The sequence below is a fragment of the Ananas comosus genome, linkage group 1, assembly GCF_001540865.1.
Source record: "Ananas comosus cultivar F153 linkage group 1, ASM154086v1, whole genome shotgun sequence".
NCBI classification, from domain to species: Eukaryota; Viridiplantae; Streptophyta; class Magnoliopsida; order Poales; family Bromeliaceae; genus Ananas; species Ananas comosus.
Genome location: NC_033621.1, coordinates 2,426,834 through 2,438,525, shown reverse-complemented (window position 1 = coordinate 2,438,525; position 11,692 = coordinate 2,426,834). Strand labels below are relative to the sequence as shown.

Below are 11,692 nucleotides of genomic sequence, written 5' to 3'. Positions count from 1 at the left end.
TGAGTTCAATTTTTTTAATTTTATAATGAATCCGAAGGGAATTTGGAGGTGATTTATGTCTCATTGCATAATTTATAATTTTAGTTTAGAAAAACTTAGGTGATCTGAATAAAGAAAAACTCTTTCCCATTTTTTTGAAATTTATTTTGTGCTTTTGCTTCTCATTTCATCTTAAAATACCTTTCTCCCTAAGTGTTATCACGTTTATTATTTCATGTGCATAACATGCTAAAATAGAAATAAAGATCACAATGAGAACACTTGGATCCTGCTGTAAGTAATTATCAAGAAATCGAAAACAGTTCCTAATGATTAACTAGTTGTTATATTCATAGTGCTAAAATCACACTAATCACCAAAAGGAGGGAAAAACCAAATAAATAAATTAAAAATAACAGATGAAGTCAACAATTTTTCCAAAAAAAAAAAAAAAAAAAAAAAAAAGCAAAACATTTGCTATGTAGAGTTAGGAAGAGGTTGAGAAAGAAGATGAAGGTGCGGTTTACGGTATAGCCGGTCTGAGATCTGCAGCAACCCGTCGAGGGCCTTCCGCGCGAAAAGCCTCCTCAGGAGTGCCATTTTTTCGGCCTCTCTGGGCGTGCTTCTCCAATCAACCTCGACCACGATCGTGCTGCTACGCCGAACGACGAATTCGCATTGCCCGCAAAGTGTGCATAGAATTTCTTATGAGCTGCTTCTCCCTCTCTCTATATCTCTCTCTTATTATTTTGTGTATTGGAGAGAGAAAGAGATGAGGGTGGTGGTGGAATTGGACCTGGTGGAACTGGGTTGTCATGGCCATGTAGAGTGATGGACGGAAAACTACGTGCAGGGGTTGAAGAAGACCCGGTTTGCATGGAAATATTCTGAAATGTGACAGCAGTGTCACATTTCAGAATAATTTCCTATCCTTTTGAGTTCTTATTCATTGCCTCATACTTTTTTCTTCTTTTTTTTTTTTTTTAGGAATAATTTCCTATATACCCCACAAAACTTTGAAAATATTTTATTTATCCATACTTTTTTTTCATTTCAATATACCTCTCATACGTTCCTCCGTTATTCCAAAATACTCCTGCAGTTACCATCCGTTTTGGATTAAACATGAGTTAAATATCTACTAGAGTTAAAAAAAAAAAATCAAAATGTCTCTTTTGCCCTTAACTTAAGGGCAAATAAAAAATATTGGTGATGGTAGAGGAGTATATTTGAAAAAACCAAAAGTCAAAATACTTTTTATGCTCCTAACTTAAGAGCAAATAAGAAAAGTCGGTGATGATGAAAGGGTATATTTAAAAGGGTAAAATAGTAATTTTATACAGATAACAGCTATTACTAATAGAATTTAGCTTTAGAGATATATTTGAAATAAGTTGGAACGTAAAAAAGATATTTTCAATAATAGCCTTCTACGAGGGATAAATCAGAAAGTCGGAAACTTTTCAGAGGTATACAAGCAATTGTCCCTTTTTTAAAAAAAAAATTATTAGAGATTTGATTGATCAGAAACACAATGACGGGGTGAACAGCGTGGGTTTAAGGTAATAAATAAATATATGGGGTAAATAATTTAAATTTAAAGATTTTTTTTTTTGGAAGACAAGTATGGAGACCCCTCAAGTATAGATGATTTTGAAATAGGTTCTTACACTTTAAGGACTTGTTTGGTTCATCCATTTTGGGTATGGAATGGAAATCGGTTTGATCAAATTTGGTTAATTTTGTTTGGTTCGCATGAATCGGTTTGGGATTTCTATTCCGGACTGGAATGGGAATGGCCTATTAGCCTTCAACTTGATTCCAGTCTTCTAGTCCGGATTGAGATTTCATTCCGGAAGCCCACTAAGTTCTCGAAGCCCATGTGACTATCTCACCGTCCTTCTCTTCACCCCTTTCTCATCAAAAAAAAAAAAAAACCTATCCTCTCTCAAAACCCTATTCCTAACCCACATCAATAAAAGTTTTTAAAAATAAATTTGATATTTTTTTTGGAAAGCTTATTAGAGAATAGTATTATATTTTTCATAAATTTTAAATAATATAAATTTATATTTGAGAGTAAAATTAGTATTATAGTATCCTATAATTTTTTTAGTTTATACGAACCAAACAATGAAATGTGAATAACTCATTCCAATTCCCAATCCACAAATAAACCAAACGTCTTGGGGGAGTGGGCTATTCCAATTACCATTCCAATTCATTCACATTCCATTATCCATTCCAATTCCACCCTTGAACCAAACAAGCCCTAATTGTTTTGATTGACACATTTTTAAAATTTTTGTTTATCTTGATTTGAAGTATTTTCGTCGAATAAATTGAAGAGTTATTAAGTTTCATTGTGATTTTGCTGAATTTAGCTGTTGGGGATTTTAGTAATAGGAATTGCTTTCTTGTTTATTTATTTTTTCTGGGATTAACAATCGGTGTTGGGCTGTTAAAGGGGGTGTTATTAATATTTAAGTTACTTAGTCATTTACGGAAAATAATTCAAATAAAAAGAAATAGCAGTAGAAGAGTGTTACTAAAATTAAAGGTTTACTATTTAAAAATGACCTATTGTAAACCCTAAGCAGGATGATACAAATTACACAAGCTGGAAATATATATATGCGTGACTCACGAGGGTGTCAATTTACCATTTTGCCCATTCCTCTAAATATTCTTTATCCCTGTTATTTTATTTAATGTGAGAATGATACTATTTAATTAAGAATCTTTACATAGCATAAGTACAAGAATAAATAATTTCAAAAATGCTATAGTAATATAAGATTACTACATTACTCCTAGTTAAACTCTTTGTTATTTTATATCACAGAATATGATCAGATTGGAATGGTATAACTATTACTACAAAAAAGACACTCCTTTTTCATAATTTTCCAAGAGTATCCAGGAGCACACATACACCACAAACAGCAACCACTAAGTATTGAATACCCTGATCTCAACTAATCAATTTGAATCATGCCCCAGTTAATAATAAATTAGAAGTACAAAAGCATAAAAGTTTATGTACAGAATCTTTACACAAATTCGACCCGATTAGAGGCTGATATAAGCAGATCTCCACTAGCAGCACTGCACCTGCATTTCCTTTTCTGTAACATCGAGGAACATACAATATCAAAAGATCTCCAAAAACTCCACATTCTTTTCGCTCACGTTCTCTATTAAACGAAGGTGGCAACATTTAGATACAAGAAGCAATAGATATTTGGCATTTTTGGGGGGTTGGATTAGCGGCATCAGCGGTAGTTCGCAAAATCTCTCTAATAGTTTGTTTCATCTTTCATAGCAGCTGGATGTTACTTCTTTGTCACTTTGTTTCGAAGAAGTTATTATTAGTCACTATATCCTCGAGACTTATGCTTGGCCACAAAGCGGCATGGCCGTTGTTTTCTACTTTGCTTGCTTTCTCCCTGCCACTGTAAAAATCAGCAAGCGACAACCAGTGAACATTTCCTTGAGAAGAAATGTGAAAAGTAAGATCAAGTAATCTAATGAACATAGAAAATATAAAGATGAACATGTTAAATCTATAAAAATTAAACAAAATGTGAGGTCTTTTTCTAGAACTTCAAAGGTTCTATATTATGGAAGAGTACTCTAGCAAAAACACGAATGAAGAAGAAACTACTGCTACACATGATTATATCAATTGAAGACTCGCGATAACGAGCACTTTAATGATGGAAAATGATGATAAGTATTAAAGCAAATCAGGCTTTTTCTTTACATTTTAAATCAATTCTACATTTGCAAGAAAGGAGTAACTGGAGTGAAATGCAGAACCCAATTGACTATTCGAAAGTGTCTTTAGTTACCTCTTCGGAACCACGATTTCCGAACTGCTTGGCGGACGTGGCGCTCATGCTTCTGTAGAAACTCATCAACCTTATGTGACTGAGACAACAAAGGTCCCGAGAACTCAACTCTGTCTCCTTGGTCCTGGATACCGTAAAAAATTTCATTTTAAGTTATGTACTGATTACTTTGCCAAAAAAAAAGGAACTACTAGAATAGTTCAAACCAGTACCAAAATGCCATTTTTGGAAGACATCGTATCCCCCAGATAAATTGCATTCGATAAGTCCTGAGAGTGGAACATGTCACATGAATCAAACGAATCGGGCCGCTGCAACTGTGTCCACTTCTTCAGAATGGCTCGCTTCTTTAACTTATGAGACTCATATAAGTTAGAATCAACACGAACTTCATGTACATCTCCATTCGCCTGTTCCTTTGAGTCAACCATGTTTTTATCTTGCTGTTTGTTTCCCTGATCTGTTATTCCATTTGAAAGATGGCCTCCTCTTGAATTAGATCTACTGTGTGATTTACCATTAGCACGCTCTTCTCTTTGTTTCCTCGCCCATGCGAAGCCGCTGGAAGAAGAAACCATTAAAGGCCCTGAGAAAGAGATATCCTCATCCTGAGAGTTGTTCTTAATATGTGTATCTTCATCTTTACTAGCTGGTATTGGTTTCGGATCTGCAACTTGTTTGGCAACGCCATTTATCTTAGAAAGGTCTTCCTTTAAGCCACCTCTGTCAACCCCATTTGAGTTGGTTCGAGATACCTGAAGAAGAGAGGGGAAAAAAGAAAAGAAAAGAAAAGAAAAAAGTTCTTAGCATTTAGTTAATTCAATTGATGCATAGCTACTCACACCTATTTTTGAAACAAAACATAAAAGAACTACCTCTGGGCCCTCTGCCATTACGTGTCCACCTGGCTCTCGTGAAGCTCTATATAGTCTTGATGGTCTTCTTGTTGCTTCTGCTCCTCGCCTTTTGCTGCTGACTCTGTTCCTGAAATAGCAGAGAAATTCGACTTCAAAAAGCTCTAGACCAACAGAAACTTCAAAAGTTTAAGTTTAATGCACAGGGGAAAGTGGAAAAAAAAAACAAATTTCTTTATTGCTCACCTGTATGATTCCTCGCGGATCTTTGCATCAATCTCCTTGTTAGGAGGGTATTTTGGTATGCTCGACAGTTCACATGCATAAGGTTTTGTCTTGAAATACTGTGAAAACATATACGGAACAAACAAATGTTTAGTATGGCTTCACTTTAACATAGAACATTAAGGATTAGAATTTTGAGAAGACCTAGTTTACCCAAGTTAACAACCAATTGGATCAATCTGATTAACCTTCTTAAGGATATGAATAAATGATACTTTATAATGGGTAAATTTGCACGATCTAAATATTTGTTGCAAGTTTTCAACAAATTTTCCCAAAATCACTTGGATTCGTCGAAATCGAGTGCAACACAATAGGGGAAATCAATCTTTTCAAAAAGTAACAGCAGATTACATCAAATTGAATACTTCAAATGCATGAATGCTAGGAAAAATTGCTCGGAAATTTTCATGATAAAAGTGAAGAAAATTTGAATTTTTATTTTGATTTAGACAATTGAGGAAAAGAATACCATCAGGAACCTTCAATTTGAAAGGAACCTTTTTACAAGACGCAGAGCCAGGTGAATGTAGAGATAAAAGAGCATCAAAATAAGATTATTCAAGGTAGAAGTATCATGAAAGCAGTTTTATGTTTGACCAACCTCTGAAGCGAGAGCAGCCGATGCAGTTCCACGTTTATAAGGTTCAACAGCCAGAAAAACTTCTAATAAACTCAAAGCACTTTCTGGTATACTTTTGAATGTATCGCGAAGGCAACTCTGATATGGAAGATGGGGTTTGAAAATTGTGGCATGAGGTAACTTCGACTTCTTCCAGTACTCATCAGGGGGGGAACCACAAAGCTTAAATATCTTATGTAATTGTTCGACCTGTAAGGGAAAAATAGCTTATTTTTAGATCTTTATATGACTAAGGCTTTGTTTGGTTACACACATGCCTTTTTTTAGCTCAAATTCCATGAAATTGAGAGTGCCAACAAATGCTGAATTGTTTGCAATCCATAAATCTGTGTCTTATTTGACAACAAAAAACGCAATTGTAACTTTTTTTTTCAAGACAAAAAAGATAAAATTGCAAGCTAACCATCAATAATAAGTACAGAGAATTCCATTACCAGCACATTTGATTGCAGAGGATTTGAGTTTAAAAAGGCAAAAAGAAACATAATCATTACCAAATGAGGCCCAAAATAGAAATTTTAAAAGTAAAATAGTTGTGCAGCTGAATGAAAGATAATAAAGTAGGGTAACAAATAACTATTTAGGACAAAATTAGGAAATTTTGTGGAGATTACCTCAGTTCTTCCCTGCAAAATAGGCTTCTGTAGAAACATTTCCGCGAAAACACAGCCAACACTCCACAAATCTACAGACGGTTCATAATCAGTCGAACCTAGCAGAAGCTCAGGTGGCCGATACCATAGAGTTACAACACGGCTTGTCAAGGGTTGCTTTTTTTCAGAATCGAAGAAATTTGCAAGACCAAAATCACCCATTTTAAGAACCCCTTCATTATTTACTAGGAGATTCGCACCCTTGATGTCGCGATGAATAATACCACGCGAATGGCAGTGTTCAAGCCCTGACAGTAACTGTTGCATGTAGCATTTTACCTGCGATAAATGAATTTAGCAAGAATACACTTCTCAGAAACTATCTAACAATCCAAAGTATATCTTGCAACATCTGAATTTCTGCACCTAGACAAAAAAAAAAAAAAAAAGTTGAGCTTTTTAGAACAAACCATTAGCTTAAGTTCAGGGGTCATCCAGTTTTCTCCAAGAGGGCCATTTTTGTGAATAGCATGGTATAAGGAATTAAGTTTTTAAGGCATATATATGAAAATTCAAAATTTTGCACAGAAATGTATGAAATAGGTAATTTTGCAGTGTGAATGAACATAAACAAACCTGTGACTCGCTGAACTTGATGTCAGGGGAAGACGACAGTCCTGCAAGATCATGCTCCATATATTCAAACACGAGATATAAGCTGCATGATAACCTAGAAGTAATCAACCCCTCCAGCTTCATAACATTCAGATGGTCAAGCCTTCTAAGTATCTGTATTTCCCTTGCCATAAACCTAACACTCTCTGGCTCAAAATTATCAAACCGCACTTTCTTCAAGGCAACAATCTTTCCTGTGTCGAGATCGCGTGCTTTAAACACACTGCTATAGGTGCCTTGTCCGATCTTCACACATGCAGTCGAGAGTGAACAAAATTAAGTCAGAAGACAAGCATATAAGAAATCATAATAATATTAACTACTCGAGCCGATATTGAATAAATTCTCAAAAAAATTACTAATAGTTGAAGCATAATGTAAAGAATGCTACTTACGCAAAAGATAGAATAATGGCATATACAATTAAGGCCACAGGCACATCACTGATGTAGGCAGTTATCGACAGTTAAGGCTTATTCTATTGTCATTAGAACAATAGGCTGCTACTGTAGAATCAACCAATATCAGTTGCATAACTTGCAACATAAAAATGATCTTTGCCTAAAGTAATGTTCAAATCAAACCAGGAAGAGCCATTAAGCTCCAACGGCGACTAACCTTTGAATTGCCAATATATTACCCAAATAGTGGCTTGTGGTGTCAATCTTAGCATGACAAATTGAGTAAAATATTGTAATTAAGCGGCAGCAATTACAAATCACAGTGGCAGCAAGCTGCATTAAGTATAAGAGCCGCCAAAATAGTAGTAGTTAGTAGATGACCAGTAGAAAGATGAGATAGCAACACAAATACATTGTATATTAGTTCCTTCCTGAATAAGTGAGCCCAGACCAAATATATTTATCAACTACTCCAACTAATCAAAGAAAATAGAAGGATTTTTTTTTTCATGCTTTAGGTGAACATATGGGCTATTCTATAAGCATCCAAAAAGAATTAAGAATTTAGTTCTATGAATCACATAAAAAAACACAAATTGCTGAGCTGCGTAAACAATTAAAAAACATATATGTTGCAGATGTGAGAATCCAGATAAAGAAACAGCTAATGCACAAAGGGTTTCTGGTCCAACAATGAGATACATTAAACACTGGGGTGAAGAGACACTCTAAAGAGTTCAACAACGCTACTTGCCATGCTAAGACACAGAGGATTTGAGGTAATTGTGAGAGTGAAATGCCCAATTCAGCATATAAACCAGCATAGGAGGGAGTAAAGCTTCAAAAAGACAACAATTTCTTTCTATTGCTATAAACTATTTCTCAATTGCAGCAAAAAATAATAATAATAATCTAGGGTTTAATAAGCTTAGAAAACCCCCATTTACCTTCTCCAATTTCTCAAAGGAGTCGGCTTTAAGGGGCACCCACCCATGAATGGCCTCCCCGGCCACGGCGCTGAGCCAGGGGGGCCACCCCGCGGCGACCTGCTCCCCTTCCAGGTACCTATGGAGGTTCCTCAGCCTCAGCCTCCGCGAGCTCGCCGCGCTCAGGCTCGCCCTCAGCGACCCGTCCGCATCGCCGCCGCCGCCGCCGCCGCCGCCGCGACCGCCCCCTTCCTCCTCCTCCTCCCCCACCTTCTTCTCCGCCTCATCGCGATCGCCCCTCCGCCGCCGCGACGAGAAGGACGAAGAAGCCGAGATCGGCTCCGCTCCGCGCCCGCCTCCGCCGCCGCCGCGGAGGGCGCCGGAGGAGTCGACCGCGGCGGGGGTGACGGAAACCGCCTTCTTCTTCGACGCGACGCAGCCCATCTCCGGATCGCTAGGGCATCATCGCCGAGGAGGAGCTCAATAGAGGAAGCGGGGTGGGTTGTGGTAAGGGGGAAGCTAAAAATGGGGAAGGGGTGGGGACGAAAGGTGGGATCTTTTGGGGCCCCTTTTCGCCTCCTCGTTTGCTATTCTCTACCGAGATCGATCTTTTCGTATTTAGGGTTTTGCGCGAGATTTGCGGGGGAGTGTGGGGAAAAGGGGGAGAGCGGGGGAGGAGGACGCTGGAGATCTGCGGCGAAGGGGCGAACAAGGATGACCCGGAATCAACGCGGGAAAGAAGAGGATGGTGGGCCCCCACCCCCTCTCTCTCTCTTCTTTTACTTCTCAACGCGAGCGAGTGTGAAAAGGACCTGGAGGAGGGTTGAGAAACAAGTAGCCGCTGCACACTAGGACAGGGACTAATTAAGGAGTTCCTTTTTTTCTTTTTTTTTTCAGAGTTATCCCAACAAAGATGCGAAATTGCACGCGTGCTCCTACAATTTTTTAAGCAATGCTACGTACACAGTCGATTTGGGGGTGCACATCGTACATCTCATTCATCTAATAGAGGAGGTGTTTTGGTAGGTAACCCCCTACCCATTGGACGGATGGAGTGTAACTTATACACCTTGGATGGGGTGTACAAGTAGCAATTTTTTATTTTTTATTTTTATTAATTGTATAAAATTTTTTGTAAAAATATTGAATAGCAAATATATTCAGTGTTTGGTTAGAGGATAGGGATAGGGATAGGCCCTTATCCCCCCCTTTATACTCAAATATTAATTTTTTACCTGAAAACAGTAGTCCTCGGTTATCTATAATAGTCGGTTATAACTATCCCCACCAACACCTCCATTTTCTATATAAAGCTACCTAATATTTTTCTTATTTCATATTATCTATCCAAACGTTATTTTTTTTATCCCCGAGAATAATCCAATTTTCATCCAAACGCTATTTTTCTTATTCCCATACTTGTACCTATCCCTGTAATAACTAGTTCTTACTTATACCCGAATCAAATAGTACCTATAAAGTTCAACTTGTTATTCCTATCTCTGCAAAGTCCTAACGTTGTCAAATATATTTCTACTGCTAGGTGCTAGGATCCGTCAGACAAATATAGTTGACCGTAGGTAAAACACTTAACCTTCGTTAGTTAGTAAGGTAAATTGATTTTTTTACCCCTCCAATATTATACCTTTTTCTTTCAATCAAAATTTTAGCAATAGAAAATCTTATTTCTCTCTCTCCTTTATGCTATTTTGAGTTTCGATCCCGTAGCTAGGGTTTTTTACATCCCACTTGTCCACGATGCATGTTGCTTCGCCCACATCCAACGTCGAAGAATCGGCCTCCGATACTCCCACCTCTTCCGAGGAGAATAAGGTGAGGTATTGCTATGCACTAAGAATCCAAAATTTGGTTGTTGTAATTAATTAGAAATTTTTTATCAATTTGATGTATTTTGGGTTGATGATGCGTTGTTAATTTATTTTATTTTTTTTTCATTTTATTAAAAAATTTTAATTTCCTTTATGATTTTTTTTTATTTTGCTCAAAAGAAAATATTTAAGAGAAAAGAAGTGGGAGAAGAGGGTATGACAATAATAAATTGGGTTGAATTTTAAAGAAAAAGAAGATGACAATTGAAAATTGTTTGGAGGATGTTTCTACACAATTATAATATTTGGGGCTTTTGGAGGAGTATATTTATGATGACAAAATTGACATTTCACTTATTTACTATTAAAAAATAAATAATTTATTAACAATAATAAACACAATGGGACAAATATGAATATTACTAAACTTTTATAGAAATAACAGTAAAAGGTTGGACTTTATAGAAATATATTTATCATTCAATATATTTATAGAGAACTGTAGGTAATTAACTCTTTTATTTAAACTCAAAAAATGTCCATACGCTACTGTAATTAAAGCTCCGATTTGGATCAAAGAGATTCAAGAGAGATTCAAGAGCGAGTAATTAAGTTATGACATGTCGAGTATATTGTACTAATTTTATTAAATTATAATGTATATAGTTGTGCTAACAAATAACAATATATTTATATTTTTTTATAATTTATTTCTAGCCCAATAGCAATAGTTAGTGAGTTCAAAACTTCTAATCCTACTTTCGTTGGAGAATAATTGATGGGTTCAGTTAAATTTATATTACTATTATATATTTGATTTCGCACTTTTGGTTGATCAGATATATTTAACAAAAATTAAAAGCATCGACACAAAAAGATTTTTAAATGGATATGGTTGACAAAAGACATGGCTCGCAAATAAACCAAGTTTTTAAATATGAAATAGAAATAGTAACTTTATGAAGGTTTTTATGCAATTTTGTATATTTGAAGGGGGTGTATATAAATGTGACAAAGATTTTTAGGTACATTTTGGCCTTATTTACATCACTTTGGCTCCTTTTATTGCATTTGTAATGAGAGTAAGTCAACGTAGTAGTTGACTAGTCGTATCACGTATGGTTTGTCTTTTTCTAACGTTTCAAATTGAGATAAGGGACGAGAAAAAAACTACCCAAAAATATTATTTTAACCTTCTAAGACATTGTAAAAATATATATATATATATATATATTGGGATGTGAACCTAAATATGTAACTTTGGGTAGTTTTGGGTAAGTAGGGATTTTATATTGGAGAAGAAGTTTTTGTAAAATGTGTAGTAAATTATACCAATAGTATACAAATGGGTAGGTAACAAAATAAGGTGAAAAAAGAAAAAGAAAAAGAATAAAGGAGGAGGGTGGGAAAGAGAGAAAATGGAGGGAGAGCAATGAGAAAGAGGAAATGTTATGTTAAAGTCAAAGCAAGGATAACAGTGGCTATAAATTATATATGTAAGTTTGGAGACTAATCGCTTGTAACGTAACTAACTTAAAGCTTAATGATCGATTTAGATATCTTAAATTTGAAATATAGTTGTTTTATATTTTTTACTAAGTTTATTTTTAAATAAATAAATGAAACAAATAGTGTGTTGTTTAAAAAAACAAA

The 11,692-nt window shown here is 35.8% G+C and overlaps 1 protein-coding gene across 1 annotated transcript; it reads right to left on the bottom strand.

The window, feature by feature from the left end:
* On the bottom strand, positions 2,914 to 9,012 carry LOC109715245 (probable serine/threonine-protein kinase At1g54610). The gene is made up of 9 exons (XM_020240172.1): positions 8,232 to 9,012; positions 6,845 to 7,129; positions 6,230 to 6,547; positions 5,577 to 5,804; positions 4,934 to 5,031; positions 4,709 to 4,817; positions 4,046 to 4,588; positions 3,834 to 3,957; positions 2,914 to 3,434 (listed from the first exon to the last, which is right to left on the bottom strand). Exons 1-9 carry the CDS (start codon positions 8,652 to 8,654, stop codon positions 3,409 to 3,411), a joined length of 2,154 nt encoding a protein of 717 aa, XP_020095761.1. The 5' UTR covers positions 8,655 to 9,012; the 3' UTR covers positions 2,914 to 3,408.